General features: G+C 40.9%; 1 protein-coding gene across 1 annotated transcript in view; it reads left to right on the forward strand.

The window, feature by feature from the left end:
* WDR59 (WD repeat domain 59) overlaps nt 1-18205 on the forward strand; it is a 56804-nt gene extending 38599 nt beyond the window's left edge. The window contains exons 19-26 of the mRNA XM_016196545.2: nt 6309-6442; nt 7583-7664; nt 10718-10830; nt 12109-12259; nt 12356-12428; nt 13624-13750; nt 13906-14048; nt 17685-18205. Of these exons, the coding sequence (XP_016052031.2) occupies nt 6309-6442; nt 7583-7664; nt 10718-10830; nt 12109-12259; nt 12356-12428; nt 13624-13750; nt 13906-14048; nt 17685-17920 (1059 nt within the window). The 3' untranslated portion in view covers nt 17921-18205. The remainder of the gene's footprint in view (nt 1-6308; nt 6443-7582; nt 7665-10717; nt 10831-12108; nt 12260-12355; nt 12429-13623; nt 13751-13905; nt 14049-17684) is intronic.
* The last annotated feature ends 5355 nt before the right edge of the window (nt 18206-23560 follow it).

Below are 23560 nucleotides of genomic sequence, written 5' to 3' on the forward strand. Positions count from 1 at the left end.
TAGAAACATTTAAAAAATTTTGCAACATCCCACATTTGCTTCAGTTCTCATTATGAAAATCGCTCTAATGTAAATAGCTGGGGAGGTCTTGAAGTTTCTAGAATAATTTTTGATTTCCATAAACCGTGTCTACGCTCCCAGTTTTACACTGATGTTCATGTTATTGAGAATGCCCTTAAGAGTGTAAGTCCTCAGCCTTAGCTTCCTTTTCCCCTGCATTTCTCTGGGCTCTCCTTTCCCCATGGCATCACTCTAAAAATAGTCCTGCAGTCCCAAGGTCAAGATTTCCAATTTCTCCAATGCCTTTAGCCACACACCAAAAAAATGTATTGAGTCTATGGAAGAACTTCTTCCTTTTTAGGAATGAGAATCTTTTCGCACATACACATGCCTCCGAAAGGGCAAGCAGAGTCCTCCGCTATTTCTCTACTTGCCCTGTGATCCTAATCCTCATTAGAGAACCACAGACCTTGATCACAGTTCCTTTGTTGGAGCTGTGTGGATGTCAGCTTCCTACTATCTTTAAATGTGTTTTAGGCTGAAGAACAATGACATTGGAGCTGGATTTGGAGTGTGATGGGTTGGGCGGGAGGTAAGGCAATCCACCTAGTGATATATTTAGGTTCAGATTTTGTCATCATTTCAATCCCGATTTTGTAGTATATTATGGTACCTTTTAATCCATCAGATGTGTGGGAAGTTTTCATTTTATTCTATATTTTTCCCTTTTAATTTTCTTGGTGTTTTTCTTCCCTCCTCCTGGGTGTAACGTTTTCACGCACAGATGTCTCCTCGCTCTGCCCGGCGACGTTGGTCCATACAAGCAATTAACGACTTCCCGGTACTGTGCGCTGTGCAAATGCTCTCCTTGACTAATCTTGTCTCTGCCCAAAGGCCCAAGAATAAAATGCCACCTGCCTGGCTTTGAGGAACCTGAAATGACAGTCTGGCTGGATTTCAGGACCAGCAACAGTAAATTTTCATTCTTGGGAGTCAGGCGCCAAGGACTGCCTCCTCATTCCCTGACAGTTGCAAATGGGTGAATACCGATACCATTAAGGGTTGTGAATGGACTTCTTTGAAAATGAAGCTCAATGCTGGATTTCTTGGAAAGAACTTCGAATGTAAGCCTTTAGCTCACCTGATTACATTTGGAGTGTTTGTATAATTTCATAGAGCTTTCGAAAGCCTACCTTTGGCATTGGGGAAGCAGAGGAAGATATAAGAGGCTTCCAAAAACAAACATTTTGTCTATTTTTATTGTCTTGGTCTAATTTAAAGAGGGAAGTGCCCACCTGCTTCACTGACGTGACACATAAGCTAGTTTTTATCCTTTGGGAATTTCCTGGAACAAATTTTTTTCCTTACCGTCAGTATTTTGCATTGACAGTAAAGCCTGCACTATGGACATCCTCTCTTCCTTTTCTTTCTTTCTTACTCCTATTGGCCATCTCCCCTCTTCTGTCTTCCTCTCCCGCCCCCTTTATGTGTTTGTAGTGCCATGGTGACCTCGGGCTGTGCAAGGCAGCCTTGAGGCTTTAGCATAAATTTCATTTGGTGTAAACAAATATTTAGGGGACTAGTTCTATAGCCCTTTCATATAAAAACCATTTGGAATCAGGAGCCCTGATTATCAAGTACCCCTGCTGCCAACAACTTGCAGGTAGAGCCACCAGAGTGGCCACCTTTCCTCAAAAGGTCTGTCCCAGCCAACTTGACTGATAAATTTCCACTGGTTTTTCCAGCAGTCCCCCTCCTGCTGCTATTTAAATAGGAACTCGTGTGGACTCTGCCCACTCTGCTGATTATGCAGTGTTGATGGGGTTGCTGCGAAGCAGTTGGTGGCTTATTCTTGGGCTGTTTTTACATTTTACCCATTTATTGGCATCTATGTTGCCTCCTAGTGTAGCAGTAACACTGGTGGTACAGTCGCAAGCTGGCTCTTGGTTGTCATTCAGTGCTATTTGAACCAGTGCCTCCCTTCCTCTCCCTCGCACTCAGCTCCTTCCCTGTCCGCCCTCTTTCCCGTAATTCCATGAACACCTTGGTATGTTCAGAGGAGCATCCTGGTGCTCATTATGTGATAATTTGTCTGTCTTGCTTTGTCTCTCTCTCCCCCCTCAATCCCTGCTTATAATCTGTGGGGAAGGGGCATTTTCTCTTGATGGGGCATTGAGAAGACCTAAGAGAAGTGCAGAGTCCTTTGCCTCCAAGAAGTGCAGAGTCCTTTGCACTGATTTTACAGTGCAGAAAAGTATCCATGTTTTAGCCTGTCAGAGTGGGACTGGAGCAATGCAGGAGGTTTAGAGGGCATTTGGGCCATAGTGCCCCCCCCCCTCGCCTGGAAAGACCTGCCACATTCAGACTGGGGTGTCATTGTTCTTTGCCTTTCTTCACCTGACAGTTGCACAGATAAGAGAAACTCCTAAAATAGCCTTAAGATATGAAGGGAAAAGGAAGTCTTGGGGAAGTGTGGATGGAATACGAATCCTTTTTATTGCCAAAGAGAAACACCCTGAAAAATTGTCCATGCTTGCTAGGGAGCAGCAAGAATTTGAGATTTAGCATGTCTTCATTTAGGCAGCCGTCTTTTATCTGAATCGCCAAGAAATTGGCCACGAGACAGGACCACTAAGTGACCCTTGTAGGACATAGGGGAGATATTTCATATGCTAAAACCACAAACCAACAAATTTAAACAAACTGTTTTGTGACCGCTTAAAGATTTTTGATTATGTTTTGTAGCATTCCTTGCTGGATTAAATGAATGAATACTGCTTCCCATAATTGCTTTTATAGTTTGATTCTTGGTGGCGGTTATAATTAGGTGGTCCTGTGTTGGGGAAGCTTCTCCTATTATAGGCTGACAGGAAACTTATAGAAGTTCCATAAAACATCACCTATACACCAAACTATCAAACAGAGAAGCACCTAGAAGCCTGGTGTCTCAAGAAATTGACAAGAAATTCCCGGGAAATATAAACTGTGATTTCCATAATTCAGTGGAGGATAATTATAGATAGTTGTTCAAGACCACTACCTTCACATTGTCATCAAGTACTTACTGACACTGGTTTGTTTCTACTGATCTCTGGAACCCAAGACTGCAAATTGGGGAAGAATCCTAAGACAGCTCATTGGACTCTGAGTCTTCTCTATGAAGGCCCCTAATCCTAACAAATGCATAATGGTAATTAAACAGCGTGAGGTGCAGGCCCTTGAACCTGGCCTGAAACGTAGCACCTGGCTCTGAGTGTGGTGTGCCCAATGTGAAGCCATGTAGCTGCAGAAGCTACTGGCCTCTGCCGATCTGCAGCACACTGCCCTGGCATAGTGGGACAGTTAAGTGCTTGGCAGAGAAGCGACTTTAGAAGTGAGGAAGTATAGAGGATGGTATTCTGGCTATGCCTCATTAGAATCAGATGCTGATCTCCTATATACAGAAATGGATCCATTTAAAAATGGCCCAAACTATTTTCATATTAACGGTAGCTTAGTCAGGACTTAATTTTTTTTCTTTTTAATCTAAAATCATGCTCTCTAAAACAGATGAACAAATATGGGCTCAGCAGCCTGACAGGCCTGTTTTCAAATCTCAGCTCTTATGAGTGTGGCCTCGAGTGATAGAGGCAAAACCCCTTTGTGAGAGAGCTGTAGTGAGGCTCACGCTCACAGAGTGAGTAGTCTGTAGCAGGAACTAAAATGAATAATGACAGGCTAGCCTTGAAATCCTGTCAGGTGTCTGTACACTTGGATTTGTGTCCAGGACATCTCTCATTTTCCACATACGGGCTCCTATGTGGCCATTTGTAGGTGAGGCTCTGGGAAAATAATTACTCATGATCTTCCATGTTCATTACCCACATCCCTCTGTGCAAGTATCTTTGACATTCTAAAATGATCATTTTTAGAAATAATTTAAGTGTGCTAGGAAAAGCACTTTTAAATGAGCTAGTCTATTTGCATATGAACCACTTTTGGCACATGGGTCTTAATATTTTCGTTGGGTTTGCTTAAAAAGCCAGGGAATTGTGGTGGTTCTCACTGTGGTCTGAAAGCTATAGACCCCATCCTTCGTGAGCCTCCATTTATCTCCCCTGTTTAGTTAAACAGAGCTAGTTCATTGCTCAATTATTCAAGTGCTTCTCATTCCTCTTTGTAATAAGGAACCAGAGGGACTGCCTGGAACAGTGTTTTAGAAGCCTTCTAACCAACCCAAAGACCGAATTAGTTGGGTTATACTCCCTGGCCAAATCTTTTTAGCCTCCCTCCCTCCCTCCCTCCCTCCCTCCCTCCCTCCCTCCCTCCCTTCCTTCCTTCCACCTAAATCTTATGTGAGATGACCAATTATGTGGGACCTGTGGGTTTATCCTTTCCTAGAATTTTTAAACTCCTGGAAACCTGGATGAAAATTGCAATGAAATGAGTGTTGTACTTATACCCTCCCTGTTCTAGTTAACCACATTTGTGCTGTTCCTGACTCTGCCAAATTACCCTCCCTGTTAAAACCAGTCATATCATAATACCAGTGCACACATGGCGACATCGCCTTGTGTTGGTTAACACTGCCTGGCTCCAGTCCATTCTGACAGGTTGTTTGTTCTTTAGCACACATACTCCCCTTGTACACACGTCAGGATATTTGTGGCTAAAAGGATAGCATTTTTTGTGAGTACGCATATAATTCTAGTTTAGAAAGCCAGGGCTAGCAGAGAAGTGAAGGGCTACCCCACAATAATAGTTAAGCTCCCTCGTGTGTTGCAGAAAAATGTCTTGTGTATGGATAAATAGTAAATAGTAACTGAACTGCTTCTTAAGAGCAAATGGATTAAGGTCCAGATTGATAATGTAGCATATGTATTTATCAATTATGATAAGCAGTTCAAATTTCCAGCTAAATTTCTTCATTTACCTTCCATGAACTAAGTCCAGGTGTCCTGGATTTAGTAGATTCCATAACACTTATTAATCCTATAGGAAGTTACATGCATTGGGCTACTTTGGGGGATTAGATGGGCCATCAGGGGTCAGAGATGTCTGAATATAGACCTTGACTAATTTACAGAAGAGTGATTATATAAAAATCACTTGTGGAAAGTGAATCTGTGGGTAATATAAAAATGATCTAAGCTAAATTTATGAAGGCTTATATACATTCATAAAAATTTTAGATTTTAAAATTACACTTTTTTAGTTTATAGAGTTTGCACTCTCCTTTTCATTGTACCCTTATTAACCTTGTGAGATTGAACAACCAAGCTCATCCTGAGCCACATGTTATCAGTAAATGAAGAAAGAGTGACATGAGACTAAATTCACAGCAAATACGTAATTTGCCCAGGGACACCTTGAACCAGTACATATGGCATAAAGACCAATAAACATTGGTTTTCTGACTCCAAATTGCAGACCTTTTCACTAGTTCCTTTTGTATCCTTTGTTAACAAATATGTCTCCTTTCTCCTGACTTGAGTCACTTTGGTGACCGCCTTTTTAATTTTTGGCAGTATAATAAAATAGAATATCACTCCCTTGGCTGGTTGTCATTTTGGAGATACTAGATGGTGCTGCTCTCTAATAATTTCTAAGATAGTTCTCATTTCCCACATACAGGCTCCGACATAGCCATTTGTAGGTAAGGCTCTGGGGAAATAAGATAGTTTGCTCATGATCTTCTATGTCCATTACTCATATCCCTCTGCTCAAGTATTTTTGACATTCTAAAATGATCACTTTTCAAAATAGTTCAAGTCTGCTAGGAAAAACAGGGTAATTCTCCTTGAGCTGCTAAGTTTTTCTGTCTGCTTACCATAGATTAAAGTTTGCAGAGCTCACACTTGTGAGATTGAACTATGTCTGGATTAAATTCTCAACAAATCCTGTTAAAACTCATTTAGAAGGAAAAAAACTTTGATTAGTTGCAAACAAGAACTTTGAACGTAGGCCTGAACCCAGCCTTAAAAGTTGCTCTTCTCCCACATTTTTGTGGTCTTTACTAACTTACTTGCCTGCTGTTCTTTTTCTTCTTTATTTTTGAAATTCTGGCTTCACGGTGTCTGTTTTTGAGCACCTGCAGAATGTATACTATTCTGCAGGAGGTGCTTGTTTTCCTGTTAGGAATTTGGACCAGGAGCTCAATGCCCTTTGTTACCCTTTTATTTCCTACAGATGCTGACTCATATTATTGTGGGCATGATGTAATGCAAAGTCCCTGCAAATTACCACTGACCCAACTATGGTGTACTCTGCAACTATAGGTTTCCTATTCAGCAAAATCCCCATTAGTTACATCTTGTCATCTCCCCCAGAAATCAAGGAGATGGAAAAGCAAGCGCGAGGGATCGGACTCTGGCAACCGACCAATCAAGGCTGCTGGGAAAGTTATTATCCAGGATATTGCCTGCCTCCTTCCTGTTCACAAGTCCTTGGGGGAGCTGTACATGTAAGTTCAAAATTTCAGGTATGCCATGCCTATCATTTACTCATGATTATCAAAAGTGGGTTTTTTTTTTAAGTATGGGAACCCTTTCTTCAAAAGCAGTTTTAGGAGAAGTCCAGTATATTAACTTTCTATTGTGCATAACAAATTACCACAAACTTAGTGGCTTAAAACAACATGCATGTATTATCTCACAGTTTCCTTGGGTCAGGAGTTTGGGCATGGCTTAGCTGGGTCCTTGCTCAGATCTCACAAGGCTGAACTCAGGTTGTTGACCAGACAGTGTGCTTATCTAATGCTCAGGGTCCTCTTCCTGGCTCATTCAGGTTGTTAGCAGAATTCAATTTTTTGCAGCCATTGAGCTAGGTGAATTTCATCTTGTTTGAGGCCAGCAAGAGTGTCTCACTGTCTCTTTACCTTTTTTCTAAGGTGTTGCTTGATTAGGTCAGGTTCACTCAGGATAATCTCCCTTTTGACAAATTCAGAGTCGACTGATTAATAATAACCCAATTATGGAAGTGATATCCCATCAGTATTCACTGGTCTTGCCCCCATTTAAAGTGAGGGACTTATAAAAGGTACTTAAGCAAGGGGCAGAAATTTTGGGAACAGTCTCAGCATTCTGCCTCCCATACCCAATCAGGAAAAGAGATAAAACAGAGCCACTTTGGTTAAAGGAAGTTGGGGGATGAGTGACAACCTATGATTCCCCTTCTTCCTGAACCTGAACACATAACAAAAGTATTTATTTTGTAGTATATACACAGCATACTAAGCATACTACTCTCTGTGTTAGAAACTACAGTGTTGTATGTATCTCAATCCATTTTTATTCAACCCTCAAGCCTGGGGAACTTCACAGAAAAGCAGGTTCGCAAATTGGCTTTTGAGTCTGGCCTCCTCTCCTGTCTTCCAAGAGGTGAGCAATTTCACCTTCCCCAGGCCTGAACCCACAGCATAACATCAACTGCTAGTTAAGCATTCTCTCCATGTTACGTGCAAAGGGATCTTTAGGCCAATGCAAAGAAAATATTTCGAGTGACAACCAAAGAGGCAGTTTTTAGTCTTGTTTGTTAAACCAGGAGTTAGTTGACTTAGGAAGTTAGACTAGAGATAAACTTTTTAATTCTTTTTAAATTTCAGATTAAATGTAAATGATATTCAAGAAACGTGTCAGAAGAATGCCACTTCTGCCTTGCTTGTTGGAAGGAAGGATCTTGTCCAGGTATTATCCAACCCTTTTGCTGGAGATCTGATTTTTCTTTCTGAACAGGTTGTTTTCACTTTGTAGTTGTGGTTTAGTGACATTTCAAGGTGTGTCTCATATTTTTGCAGTTCCTCTCCCATTTTCTTTGCCAAACTGCAGGGCTAGAGCAGCTTTCTAAATCTCTTCGATGCTTTTCTTACTAGTGCTTAGTTGAGAGGATCCTAAAGCATTTACTAAGTATTTTTTATTGCATTTCTTTTCTATTTTAGTACCATGGTGATGGTTATATACCTAAATTTGGGTATCTGTATCTACCATTTATACTCTCAATTCTGTTTTCTTTTTACTTTAAAAAATGCTTCATTTCATAACAGGTTTACAAAAACATCCCTTTAGAATAGGTATGTTCAGTTATAAAATATGATGTGATCTTACAAAAATTTAAATTTTCATTTTTACAGGAACACAGTGTATTAAAGCAAACTGCTCCTTTATTGTTTTTTAACAGCTTTATTGAGATATAGCCCATATACCATGCAATTCACCTATTTAAAATGAACCATCCATTGGCTTTTAGTATAGTCACAGGGTTTTATAACCATCACCACAAAAACATTTTCATTACCCTAGCTCTCAATCCCTTCTTCCTCCACCCAGCCCTAGGCAACCACTAATCTACTCTCTGTCGCACCTTTATTTTTTAGTGTGAGGATTAGATTGAGCAATGGAAACTACTAGCTGTTATCCTGTCCACTTAGTTTTTTCCCTTATAACCTTCCAGATGACCTGAGCTAAGGCCTTCTTTTGATTTCTATTTGTAAAAAATCCCTAGGATTTCTATTTGTCTTCTAATAAATACTGTCAGGTTTTTGCCCAGACCCTGTTAGGTGAAATTTAAAGTCATGAATATAAGGACCCAGCCACCTAAAGTTCTGTGTACACTAAGAAGCCAAATAAAGTAGTAGAAATATTGTGGAATGTATAACAGGATGCATAGGTCCAACTCAGCACTCTAGTGGTGTAATCCCGGGCAAATTATTTTAGACTCTCTCAGCTTCTGTATACAGGGGGCAAAGTAGGTTTACAGTTGTTCATATGGAAACTATTACAATAATTAATTAATAATAATAGAAGAATAAACTGTGTTTCACATACCCATAACTGTAAACCTGCTTTTGCCCTACCCTGTATTTGTGAAATGGGAACCATAAGAATAATTACCTCATAGGGTTGGGGAGAAGATTGGTAAATGCAATGCTAAGGCAGACCCAATGTTCATGTTCTGAAAAACATTCTCTGAGAAAAAATTACTTCCTAAAATGTTCTTTTATTAAGTTGATTAGGAGATTCAGGCCAGTCTGGTGAAGTGGAAAGACCCATTCCTTGAGTTTAGACAGACCTGAGTTTAAGTCTGGACTCTGTCACCCTTTTGTCATGTGATCCTGGGCAGCTACCTCATCCTTTTGAACCTCAGTTTCCTTGACTATAAAATAAGCACAATACTTCTAAGGTCCTTATGAGAGCTAAATAAAGTTACACATGTAAAATTCCCTTACCTACATCATCTGATAGATGGTAACTACCCAACACACGGTATAATCACTGCTGCCATTGTTGCAGTGATCATCGTCATTTGTGCCATGTTACTGTTTAAGGGGACAGAAATGACATCAATGCAGATGCTTGAAAAAATTTTTATATTCTTCATGCACATGTTGAAGATGATGTGCCTACTGTTGTGCAAAGAGTTGCAGAAATAAGCCTAAGTGTCAACTATTTCTGTTGAAGCTGTTAGGAAATGTATATTATGAGTGAGGAAATAACATGCCTAAGTTGTGAGTCAGGGTAGTAAACATCCTATCCTGACCCTTTCAGCAAGCATGCAGGTGGGTGAGGTGAACATAACCTCAGGTTTCTCATTCAAACCATTGTGCATTATGCAACTAGGTTGGTGCCGCATAATTTAATGGATTTTTTACATACGTGATGTGTTTCTCTGCCTGTTTTTCAGTATTTTTATTTGCTCATTCTTTTTTCTTAGATTATAAATTCCTTGGTTTAAAGTCTGTACTTCCTCTTTTCCAGTTTCTCACAGAGTCTGTATATTGTTTTCTAGTTAGTGGGCATACAATGATGTGTTGCTACTAAGAAAGATTTCCCAAAAGTAGTATTCCATTTTTAAACGTGTGGAGGGGAGTGGGCTCTGTTGATGGCACAATGTATTTAGCTTGTGCTAAATCTTGGGTTTAATAGACACTTAGTGGACATTAGTTTCTGCTTGATCACTCCAAGCCCCCTGAGATTTCAAGTTGGATGGAGATATTCCTCAGATTTGGTGTCAAAAAAAGAAAGCCAAGTCTATTTTGTTGTGGCCTATTTTCTGTAGTTTCAGAGAGTATATGGAAACTTTTGTAAGGGAAACAACAGTTTTTCATTACTTGCTAAAGAAGGTCATATCTTAAATGTGATACAGAATGCTCTTTTTCTCTCTGCCAGTTCACTAATGAAGCAGCAGAGTCCTGGCTGGTCTGGGTCAGTTGGCTGGGCGTCATCCTGTGCACCAAGAGGTTGCCAGTTTCATTCCTGGTCAGGGCACATGATGAATTACGGGTTTGATCTCCAGTAGGGGGCATGCAGCAGGCATCTGACCGATATTTCACTCTCACATTTATGTTTTTCTCTCTCTTTGTCCCTTTCTCTCTAAAAAGAAATTTAAAAATATTTTAAAAACAAAATCTTAAAAAAAAAAAAAAAGCAGCAGAAAAAGTTATGAGTTAGTGGTTAAACAGACAACCTATTGAAGTTATTGTATGGTGTCATTTCTCTGAAGTTTGATTAATGAAAGTTTATTAGGCTAGTGTTTCTCAAATGTTATAGTACCCTAAGAATCTTGTTAAAATACTATTTCTCATTCAGTAGGTCTAGAGTGGGGCCTAAAATTCTGTGTTTCAATAAGCTCTCAGCTTTGTGGTTCTCAGAGAAGCAAGGGCAGGATGTATGAGGTGGGGTTCTTTCATGCTTCCTATTCCTGTCCTCACCTCAGTCTGAGTGTTTCTTTTTTATTTGTCCAGGTTTGGTCACTGGCTACAGTAGCTACAGATCTTTGCCTTGGTCCGAAGTCTGATCCAGATTTGGAAACCCCTTGGGCTCGGCATCCATTTGGGCGACAGCTGCTGGAGTCACTGTAGGTTTTGAGAGCTGAAAGTGAGGAAAAGTGATGTAAATTTTAGGTCTGTCAACACTTTCAAGGTTATCATCTAAGAGTAAGGTGCAGAGGCCCAAGGAATGAGAGGTGGCAGTGAGAGGTACCCTTTTTGCGCTACAATAATTCTGTGCCAACTAATTTTTTATAGCAGAAGGAACTATACAACATTTGTCATCTGTAGCAAGGATTTGAGACTCATGTGTCCTTTTTATGCTTTGGCTTAAAAGTCACATCAGTCTGAACACAGGAGTTGGAGCTCTTGAGATGATAAATTTCTTGGGTGCTATAGAGCTTTGCCCCCGACAGCAGATTAGAGAATTGCGTGTTGGCTTTTCTGGTGCTTTCACCGTATTAGTTTGTGAGAACACTGAACTTTTATTTGATTTATTGCACTGAAATATGGCACACTGGAAATATTATGTGCAAAATGGTTTTCTACCAGGTAAGCCCCTTGGATCTCTGTAACAGTGAGGCCTAGTTCCTGAGAGAGAAGGAGAAAAGGTCTGCTTTTTTCAGGGGAAGGTTTGCTTTACGTACTGGTTGAGGCCAGACCTGGGACAACATGTGCTCACACTTCAGTTGCCTCGTAGTAACGCAGGGATGATAATGCTTTTTCTACACACTTCATGTAAGGCTCACATAAGATAATGAGTGTGAGAACACCTTAAAAAATATTAGTCATTGCTCGGTAGGAAAGTATCAACATTATTTCATCGCAAAGGCCAAGTCCCTGCAGTCCCTACGTCACATTCTAGCACAGTGGTCCTAAACGCAGCAAAGGGGATATGAGGACGGAAAAGGTGAAACTGTTCCTTGTTTGTCCTTATTTAATAGCTCGTTTTCCTAATTCCACTTCCCAAGTCTATTGCCTCCACCATACTGTGGGAGTAGAGTATTCTCTGAGCACCTTCACATAGTTTTAGGTTATATGAAAAAAATATAGAGGAACCCCCCAGAAAGCAGCATGATTGTGCCCTGGAGTTGGGAGAGAGCATGTGTGTCTTCACTAAGATGCTAGTTTAGTCTGTGTAGTTCTTGGAGAAGCTATGTTCAAGTCTGAGCCCATGCTTGATGCCAACCAGAAGCTTTCAAATTAGTTTTCTAGGTCATCTGTAGTACCTGACAGGGGGTTCTGAGGAAGAATTGAGCATCCTCTCTTCCCTATTCCTATGGCAACAACCTGCCATGATTGTGATAGCATCCTTCCTCCATCTCTTCTCTTGACTAGTTTTCTCTCCTCTCACCTTTTTTCTCCAGGTTGGCTCATTACTGCCAGCTCCGGGACGTCCAGACACTGGCTATGCTGTGCAGTGTGTTTGAAGCCCAGTCCCGGCCTCAGGGACTACCAAACCCTTTGGGACCTTTTCCCAGTCGTTCATCTAACCTGGTGGTGTCCCATAGTCGATACGTAAGCTTGTGATTTTCTGGTTTGTGTCTGACTTTTCCTAAAAGGTAAAGTTTCATGGGGAATGGTATTCTGATGCTGCTCCTGTTTGTTCTGCAGCCCAGTTTTACCTCCTCTGGTTCCTGCTCAAGCATGTCAGACCCAGGGCTCAACACTGGTAGCTGGACCATAGGTTGGTATGGAACTGACTTAGCCCACGCTGGATGTTTAGTTCTCTAAAAGCTGTGTGTGAATTGCGAAAAATATGTAATTTTTAGTTGAATAGTCTCCGTATTTTTCTTTGTTTCTCATTTTCTTTAAATTTAGTATGATGGTGATACTGTAGTCAGCAAGGCCTGGACTTTCATGTTTGAACAGGCCAATTTCTGGAAGGGCTGTGTGCCTTTCTGGGTTGCTTTATATCCCATGACCTTGAGAAACTGACAGTGAGACTTCCCAGTGTTTACCTCCAAAACTTAAGCCTGTCTTTCCTCCGTCACACCCCTTCCATGGTCATCTGCCGTTTCTTGTTATGTATCATTTTTAATGCAGAGAAATACACTGAGCCTGATTCCAGCTGGCCGTAAAGATCTATTTAGTGTGTATTTGTGTTTTCTGGATTTTTAAAAAAAATTATCTTTATTGTTGAAAGTACTACAAATGTCCCCCTTTTGTTCCCATTGACCCCCTGCATCCCTCCCCCCAGGCCTTCACCACACTATTCTCTGTGTCCATGGGTTATGCATATATGCATATAAGTTTTTAGGTTAATCTCTTCTCACCCACCCCTGCCTTCCCTCTGATATTTGTCACTCTGTTCTGTGTTTCTATATCTCTGGTGTTTTCTGGATTTTTAAAATTTCTTTTTAAAGATGATCTTAATATTCTTGATTATAAAAGTAATACATGCACAGCGAAGAAAAAACATAGCAGAAAGTATTAGAGAAGAAAATAGTAATCTTGGTTGCCCACCTAGAAATAACATCTGTTAATATTCCAGAACATTTTCTTCCAACCTTTGTGTATGTGGGGTGTAGATGGGGTCGTTCTGTATATGTGACTTTGTGTTCTGCTTCTAATTTCATCATGAGCATTTTCTCATGTCATTTAAAAAATCTTTAAAAATAATGACTACCTAATATGCTACTATATCACTATTACCATAATTTTCTTAATCATCATGTGTGTACTTATCAGGCTACTAATAAATACCTAGAGAGAACAGTAAGGCTAGGAAAGAGTTCTGTTTAGCTATATTTCTCAGGATCTTCAACTTAGCTTCTTTTTCTTCTGGGGAAAAATTGGACACACACTGCTTTGTGAGAGTTTTTAGATATTTCCATGCCTTCTCTGATTCTCATCTTCCCTTCCTGTTCAATTTTCTTTAGCCGGGAGAGAGATGGAACATATATCTTCACCTTGGGGAGAGTCCTCACCAGAAGAAATCCGCTTTGGGAGTCTGACCTACAGTGATCCTCGTGAGCGAGAACGTGACCAGCATGATAAAAATAAAAGGTAACGACCTTCCCAGGTGAGAGCTGTACTTTCATAGTGCTTAGGTTCTCCCAGATCAGGACTCTTGCATTAAGAAAGGTACGTAAAGTGCCGTTTGGTATTAAGCTTGTTTTTTCTTGAAGGAACTGACAGGAAACCTTTTGGATTTTATCCAGGCTCCTGGATCCCGCCAATACCCAGCAGTTTGATGACTTTAAGAAATGCTATGGAGAAATCCTCTATCGCTGGGGTCTGAGAGAGAAGCGAGCCGAAGTGCTGAAGTTTGTGTCCTGTCCCCCAGATCCTCACAAAGGGATCGGTAAATATGCATGTTTTTCTTTTCCTGTCATTATCTGAAAGTTTCTATAATTTAATTTGTCCATAAGACTTGGAATGAAGTTTTAGTTTCTCGTTTGTAAGTAGAAATTTCTGAACCATTTTGAGTCTATGTTAAGCTTCTGAAAACCTTTACATTTCATGGAGAGTAATTTTTATTATAATAGAAGTAGTTTTCTATATAATACTGAGGTATTGATTGTAATTCGGAATATTTATTCATTTATTCAACTAATAGCTATCAAACTTTTTTTAGCACAGTGCTAACACATTTCTTTGCATGGAACTCACAGACTAACGGGGCAGAAAAGTTAAGTAATTAAAAATTGTGATCAATATTTAACAGCAAACAGAAAGGATGTTGAGGCAGGGGGAGAGAGAGAGATTTAGAAGCTGTGCCGAGGTGTATTGTGAAGGCCTCTCTGAGGAGCTGAGGGCTGAAGGATAAGGAGCTGTCTGTGCAGAGGGCAGCAAGAAGAGCATCGTGCAGAGGGAGCAGGCCTGTGGGAGAAATTACTTGTTATTTTGAACAAGTGAAGGAAGCCCAGTGTGGTTAGAACACAATGATTGAAAAGATTGGTAAAAGTTAAAATTAGATAGGATAATTCGATTATAATTATCTATATTATATTTATATATAAAATAAACTAGTAGGATATTTAGGAACTTGTAAGTAAAGAATTTGGATTGTATTCTAAATCCAATAGTAAGCACCCAGCTGGCGTGGCTCAGCAGTTGAGCATCGACCTATGATCCAGGAGATCGCAGTTCAATTTTTGGTCAGGGCACATGCCCGGGTTTCTGGCTCCATCCCCAGTAGGGGGCGTGTGGGAGGCAGCCGATCAATGACTCTCATCATTGATGTTTCCATCTCTCTGTCCCTCTCCCTTCCTCTTTCTGAAACCAATAAATATATATTTTAAATAAAAAAATAAAAAATCCAGTGGCCAGCTTAAAAGGGCATTAAGAAGTAAGTTATGCCCCGACCGAGTGGCACAGTTGGTTGGAGCATCATCCTGTACACAATAAAAGGGTTGTGGGTTCAGTTCCTAGTTAGGGCACATACCTAGGTTGTGGGTTTGATTCCCCAGTCTGGGCATGAATGGGAGGCAACCGATCGATATTTCCCTCTCTCTCTCCCCCTTGCTTTCTCTCTAAAATCAATAATCATATACTCATGTGAGGATTTAAAAAAAAGAAGAAGAAGTATGTTACTTGCACTGGCTTCCATTTTAAGTGGATCACCTTGTCTGTTACATGAAGAAAGGATTGGAGGAGCAGAGGCAGAGGTAGAGGGAGGAAGGCTGTTTGAAGACTGAGTTGTGAAAGAGAAACCAATGGCCCAGTCTAGGGGTGATATCAGTGGCAGTGGGGAGAGATGGATGGACTAAAAGTATATGTTAGAGGTAGACTCATTATGACTTACAAACAAACTGGATGTGGGATTGAGGAATAGAAACAAAATTTGCATGATTCCTATGTGTGAGATATCAGACTATAGCAGTCATGTAGGCAGTCAGATGTGAGTCTGGAGCTCAAAGGAGGGAGGGACTGGAACTAGAATTAGGGCTTTGGGAATCTTCAGCATATAAATGGTATTTAAGCTGTGAGAATGGGTGTATTTACCGGGGAGCTAGTGGGTGGGGAGGAAGAGTACGGGGGAGCAAGTTAGAGAGCCCTCCCACTCTGAGCCTTGAGAGGAAACTAGTACATGGAGCTTGAGTCTTGGAGGAAGAACCAGAAACAGGGACTTAGAATGAGACACCAGTAGCAAGACTGTGTGATATGAAAGAAGCTAAGAGGAGAGATGTTTTTTAAAGGGTAGAATGGAAGACTGCCAAAGAGAGTGGACTGAACACACATTGATTTCTTCTCTCCTTAAAGTGTCTATATAGAGCTTTTCTGAAAAGGCATAACCATGCAAGGAGAAGTAATGTTGGCAATAAAATCTGGGACCTGGGAGTTGGTTAGGTTAGTGGTGGCTGATTTTATAGGGCCTGAGAAAGCTGAACCCCAAACTGGCAGGCAGAAAAACAATAAGATCCATAGCAGAACCTCCAAATGGCACAGGAATTAGTGGCACCCAGTAACTCTGGAAGTGGCACGAAAGTGAGATTAAAAACTAGAGTATTGTTTTGTTGTTGCTTTTTGTTAATCCTCACCCAAGGATATTTTTTCCATTGATTTTAGAGAGAGTGGAAAGCGGGGGAGAGAAACATCGATATGAGAGAGACACATGTATTGGTTGCCTCCCTCATACACCCTGACTGGGGTCATGGATTGAACCTGCAACCCAGGTATGTGCCCTTGACCTGGAATCAAACCCGAGACCCTTCGGTTATGTGGGCCAGCACTCTAACCACTGAGCTACACAGGCCAAGGCTGGTGTATTGTTTGATCGCCTTTCCCTGCTGCCAGTTTGCAGAACAGGTGCCTACCCTTCCTCTACCCCAGCAGAAAACTGCAAGTTCATTCTCCAGAGAAGGTAAACGCATTTCTAGATTGAAAGTGCCTACCAAGCACTTAGCAAAATGAATGAAGATGTAGGATAAAGAGAAGACCCCAGGAGCCTCCAGAGAGAGAAAACAGGTTACATACAAGGGACACTTCTCAGGAGCATGAACTAGATACTGGAAACTAGATGACAACGCAGCAGTACCTTCAGAAGTCTCAAGAAAGTGGTTTCTAACCTAGGATTCTGTACCCAAGTTACCAGTCAGGTGTGGAAGTGAACGTTCATCCTACCTAAGGAGGAGAAGCAGATTCAATCCAGGAAACCAGGGAGTTGGAATGACAGTGAAGAGAGATGGTCGTATTTGTGTGTGTACAGACTGTCAGCAGATGGCAGCTGAGAAAAGAGGAAAGGCTGGTGAAGCTAGACGGCATTAGCCTCAAAAGGAAAGGTGACAGTATGGAGGCAGTGATGGGACACAGTGCCCACCTCCTCCTGCCCTGCTCCTCTGAGTAGATAGAGCACATGGGACAGTTTGTCCTGGAGGTGGCACTTGGAAGGCCAGGCAGGGAGGAGGAAGGATTCCCAGAGCATCAGGGGATGATGGCAGTGAACACAGGCCACCTGGACTCAGCATAGTGACTGAGGCAGACTGGGATGGGTGGATGGTGGGATTAGCCCTCAGGGTCTCTTCCAGGAGGCTGGGGACCAGTCATAGCAGAATGGTCCTGACATCTTCCCCAACAGTGGGGTGGCACTACAGTGTCCTGACCTGCTTCTTGGTCATCAGCAGTTCAGTTCTTTCAGCACACGTTTGTTAATCACCTGTGTGTCAGGCCCCTGCTGCTGTTGGGGCGGGAAGAGGAATGAGACCTCCAGGCTGCAGACACTGGGAGTTTGACCAGGACTTGTGAGAGCCAGGCGACTGCGCCCCCTCTGCCTGCACCCTGCCACTGCAGTGACAGCAGCTCCTCTTTATAACACTTACTGCGATTGTAAAAGAAGGGGTTCTGCTGTTTAAAAAAAGAAAATTGAAAATCACTGGTCTGATAGGATCCCACAGAGTCCTAAGATGTAGTCATCTTCCTTAGCTCACAGTGCCCAGTTTGCTTTTGCAGAACTGAACTCATGATGTCTCTTGTTTTGGCCATCTCCAACCATTTCCAGAGTTCGGCGTGTACTGCAGCCACTGCCGGAGTGAGGTCCGAGGCACGCAGTGTACCACCTGCAAGGGCTTCACGTTCCAGTGTGCAATCTGCCACGTGGCAGTTCGAGGCTCATCCAATTTCTGCCTGACCTGCGGGCATGGTGGACACACCAGCCACATGATGGAGTGGTTTCGGACCCAGGAGGTGTGTCCCACTGGGTGTGGGTGTCACTGCCTACTTGAAAGCACTTTCTGAACTTACAGACCATGGGAATTGTCGGAAATCCCAGAGGACCCCATAAGTGCAGGGGACAAGCTCTCTGTCAGGAGACAGGCTACAGAACCCATTCCTAACTGGACGGGGGTATGTTCCCCTCACAGACAGTGCAGCACCAGCTGTGGGAGCCTGGCTTTCTTCGGTTTGGCTGCTGGTGGCATTGCTGGAGATGGATGAAGGCAGCCATGCAGAACTGTGAAGCCAAGTGGAAGTTTTCTTGGAGAAAAGCAGCTGCCTCTAGAACCGTGTTGACTTTTAAGGTGTTAACCTTAAACCACTGAACAGCATCCTTTCTGATGCCATTACAGAGACCAAGGTCAGATGCAAAGGACAGTCTCCTGAGCCAAAGGACAGTGGACAGTAATTTAGTTGACAAGTGGGCCTATGACATAAGTTGGTACATTTCATGAACTGATAGATAGTGGTTTAAAATATACTTAAATTATAAATATATAATGCACTTATATATTTATAAGTGCATCTTAAGGGTTCTTAAGATGTATTTTTTTTTGTTCATTATTTCTCTTCCAGTTGTTCTCCCATGGCTAATAAAATCCTAGTAATTGTTTTAAAAAAAGAGAAAGAGGGAGATGAACAATGATTTAGTGAGTCTTTATTTTTACCCGACTTCTAATTGAAGTTAACTCTTGGATATGAACAAAGTCAGTGCTCAGATTTTCAAAGGAAATGCTGATGTACTTTTGTCATCTGACAGGAGAAAATAGAATTTGACATTTAAGGTTCTTCCCCACCCCAAGAGTCTTTTAATAATTTCTTTCAGCAAAAGGAGAATGAGACGGCATCGCAGTGTTGATGTCAGTCTTTGTTGCCACGGCGCAGGGTGCCTGAGTTCTGGTAAGTTCCTCTACTCTTCACTTGGGCTCCTTCACGAGCCTCGCCCCATGTTTATCTGTGTTCCCACTGGTTATAACTCAGATATCCAACAGTTCTTCAGAATCATTTTCAATGCCTTGTATTTTGTATGTGCCAGAAAAAAAAACCTTTCAGATATTGCTAATGAAACATATTTGTCTCTTAGAATCTTACCATTTCAAATTGATTAACTTCAGAAATATATAGCTACATGTGTCACAGTGCATTATACATCATTGTGTTTTAAACTATAGGTCAGCACTCATTAATAGATTTTGAAATCAATTTAGTGGATAAAAACCAGCATTAAAAAAAATGAAATAGAGCCCTGACTCGTGTGGCTTAGTTGGTTGGGTGTCGTCCCGGGCACCAAAAGGTTGATGGTTTGATTCCTGGTCAGGGCACCTGCCTGAGTTGCGACCTTGATCCTCAGTAGGGGACATGCAAGAGGCAGCTGATTGATGTTTCTCTCTCTCTCCCCACCTCTCCCTTCCTCTCTCTCTGAAAAAAAAAATTAAAAATATTTTAAAAAAATGAAATAGAGTAGAAGAAAAATTATCAGAATTTACCATATGTAGTTAGGGTAAATATTGTTTTGTGTAACTTGTTTATAAGTGTATATGCACACACTTGCACACATGTGTAGTGGGTCACAGTATAAATTCATTTCTTACTGAGGCTTGTGGTCAGACATTTTCAAAACACTGTTTTGGATGATATTTATACTTTGTCCCTTGTGTTTCTGGATGCAAAACAACGTAACTTTAGAAAAGCCTAGGTCCTTTTCAGTGAGAGCAGAACTTTAACCCTGGGCTCTGATCTGAGGTCATATGCCCACATCTGCGTAGAGTGAACTGAGTAATGAGGTACAATAGGCCCATTGGGAGGCTGAGAAAGGACACAGCCAAGGAAATCTGAATTTGTTCACTCTTTGCCTATCACTTGTTTGTGTTGACAGTTGTGTTGACGCCCTGCTATCATGGCGACCACAGAGTAATTTGACTTATTTCCCTGAGGTAAAGGATCAGTTGAGTTCCTCAGTGACATCACACTGTTCGGAGACAACAACCTTTTCCTATTCCCCACTGTTAAAGCTGATGTAAAAGTCTGTCTGTCTGTCCCCATCAAGAATTAGATATGTTTATTGTCTTAGCTGATTGTTACTGGAACCTTGTCTTCTAAACTGAAAAACCTTAATAATGGGTATTAAGAATTTTAGAGCTTAAAACATTTTATATAATGTCTTCTTTCAATATATATATTGCTCCAGGGAATCTGAGCTTTATAAGTCAGATCTCCTCAGGCTTTTGTTATCTACTTACTGCATAATGGATTTTCCCCACAGATACAGAGCACCAATTTCAATTTTTAAAAAGTCACTAGTAACCCTGGCCAGTGTGGCTCAGTTGGTTCATCCCATGCACTGCAAGGCTGCTGCTTCGATTCCTGGTCAGGGCACATGCCTGGGTTGCGGGCTTAATCCCCGGTACGGGGGTTGTGCAAGAGGCAGCTGATCAGTATTTTGCTGTCACATTGATGTTTCTCTCTCTCTCTCTCTTTCCCTCTCCCTTCCTCTCTTTCTAAAAATCAATAATAATAAAAAAAAAAATCTTTAAAAAATAATCACTAACAAAAGTGTTTAAATGAATCACATCAGCTCTGGCTGGTGTGGCTCAGTGGATAGAGCATTGGCCCACAGACCGAAGGTCTCGGGTTCAATTTCCAGTCAAGGGCATGTACCTGGGTTGCAGGTTCTGTCCCTGGCCCCAATACGGGCGCTTTCGGGAGACAACCAGTTGATGTGTCTCTCTCACATTGATGTTTCTCTCTCTCCTTCTGTCCCTCCTTCCCACTCTCTAAAAATCAATAGAAAAAATATCCTTGGGTAAGGATTAACAACACCACTAACAACAAAAATAAATAAATAAATAACATCAGTCATTACCAAAGACCATATCTTTCACCAGGGTTTCCTTATATTTGCTTGATGATATATAACATAAAGGATAGGTGAGGTTCTGTGTCTGGTCTATTTTAATTTTTACTCTTTTACCCTCTGTTAAGTAGGAAAATCCCAAACTCATTATTTCTTCCTCCTGTGCAAAGAAGGGCTGACAGGGTGGACGTGATGACGGAGACTGCATCCACAACCAATTGCAAACTCACTTGAAACAAAAATATAGAAAATTTCAGCAAAGAAATAGAAGTTATAAAAAAAATAACCAAATGGAAATTATAGAACTGAAAATAACAAATTTTAAAAACTTATTGAAGTCAAGAGTAGAGTGGAAATGACAGAATAGAATCAATGAAACTGAGGATAGAATTTGCCCAATCAGAACAAAGAAAAAGTTACTGGGGAACAAAAGAGATCAGAGCCTTAGGGACAATGACAAAAGAGGGGCTGACAAAAGTATTCAAAGAAATAATGGCCAGAAACTCCTCATATTTAGTGAAAAGCATAAACCTACCAAATCATCCAGTTGAGATCTGTTTGTTGTTCTAAATGTTTAAGTTTATTAATTTGTCCAAATAGGATAAACCCAAAGAAGTTTATGTCAAGACACATCATAATTAAACTTCTGAAAACTAAAGACAAAAAAATCTTGAAAGCACCCTCAAATGACAATGAATTTCTCAATGGAGGCTTGAAAGAAGTGGACATTTTTTTTAAAAGTTGAAAGAATGCCCGGCCGGGCGTGGCTCAGCAGTTAAGCGTCGACCTAGGATCCAGGCTATCAGGGTTTGATTCCCGGTCAGGGCACATGCCCCGGTTGTGGGCTGCAGCTGATCAATGACTCTCTCATCATTGATGTTTCTGTCTCTCTCCCTCCCCCTCCTTTCCTCTCTCTGAAATCAATAAAGATATATTTAAAAAAAAAAAAGTTGAAAGAAAAGGACTGTCAACCTAGAATTATATATCTGGCAAAATTACCCTTCAGGGATGAAGGGAATTTTGTCAGTAGCAGACTTACCCTAAAAGAATGGCTAAAGAAAGTTCTTAAACAGATATGAATGATAAGAGAAGGGATGTTGGAGCATCAGGATGAAAGTAAACAACGGAAAGGGCAGAAATATGGGTACATATAATAACCTCATGAGTTATATAAATCATATTTAATGATTGAAACAAATTATAACGCTATATGGTATTCAAAAAATGACATTTAAAAGTGGGGAAGTAAAGAGACCTAAATGAAAGGAAGATTTCCACACTTCACTCAAAGGGGTAAACCATTAATACCAGTAGACTGGTAAGTCATATGTATATTGTAATTCCCAGAACCACCACTAGGAAAACTATAAATGTAAGATGGTACAGCCACCGTGGAAAAAGAGTATCGTATTCCTAAAAAAACCTAAATTAGAATTGCCATCTAATTCTGTATAGAATTATCAGCAATTTCACTGCTGGGTATATGCCCAAAAGAGTTGAAAGCAGAGTCCCAAAGAGAGATTTTTATACTCATGTTCACAGCAGCTTTATTCATAATAGCTAAAATGTGGAAGCAACCCAGTGTCCATCAATGGATGGATAGATAAGCCAAATATGGTATATTTATACAATGGAATATTATTCAGCCTTAAAAAGGAGGAAAATTCTACAATATGCTAGCTACAACATGGATGAATCTGGAGGACATTATGCCAAATGAAATGAACCACAGTCATAAAAAGACAAATACTATATGATTCCACTTACATGAGGTTCTTAGAATAGTCAAAATAATAGAAACAGAAAGTGGGATGGCTGTTGCCTGAGGCTGGGAGGAAGAGAGAATGCGAAGTTATTAATGGATATAGTTTCAGTTTTGCAAGATAAAGAATTATGTAGATTGACGATGATGGTTGCATAACAACATGAGTGTACTTAATACCACCAACTGTACACTTAAAAATGGTTAAGAGAGTAAATTTTACGTAATCTGTGTTTTGCCACAATAAAAAACTTGGAAAGGAAAAAAATAATGTAAATAAATCAAGATGAAATTCTAAACTATCTTCAAGCAGGAAGGCAAGATGAGAAACAGAAGAAACAAACAAAACAAATACTAAAATGGCAGATTTGTGATAGCCCCAAACTATAATTGGCCCAGATGTCATTCAACAAGTGAATGGTTAAGTAAACTCTAGAGCTAGGGATACACATAACCACCTGGATGACTTGTGGGAATTATGCTGATTGAAAAAAGGAAGCCCCAAAAGGTTATGTTCTGTATGCTTTTCATTATATAACACTTTTAAAAAATATATATTTTAATACATCTTTATTGATTTCACAGAGAGGAAGGGAGAGGGAGAGAGAGAGAGAAACATCAATAAGAGTCATTGATCGACTGCCTCCTGCAGCCCCCTACTGGGGATCAAGCCCACAACCCGGGCATGTGCCCTGACTGGGAATCGAACCACCATCTCCTGGATCCTAGGTTGACGCTAACCACTGAGCCACTCTGGCTGGGCTATATGACACTCTTGAAATGACAAATATAAAGCTGGAGAACAGATCAGTGTCTGTCAGGGAGATGGGGAGGGGTGGGTGGGAGGTATGGTTATACAAGGGCAACAAAAGATTCTAATTTTAAACACCTTGCTGACCAAAGTAGCCGGCCACACGGACAAGTTCTGGCTTGAAATAGCCTGTCAGCAAGGTGTTAATTTAGAGAGAATCTTTGATGGGGAGCACCTCCAAGACTGTCTCTGTTTATTCTTTTCCTAATGGAGATCAGAAATGAAAGAAAGGGTGTC

This window comes from Miniopterus natalensis, chromosome 18 (genome assembly GCF_054644295.1).
Source record: "Miniopterus natalensis isolate mMinNat1 chromosome 18, mMinNat1.hap1, whole genome shotgun sequence".
NCBI lineage: Eukaryota > Metazoa > Chordata > Mammalia > Chiroptera > Miniopteridae > Miniopterus > Miniopterus natalensis.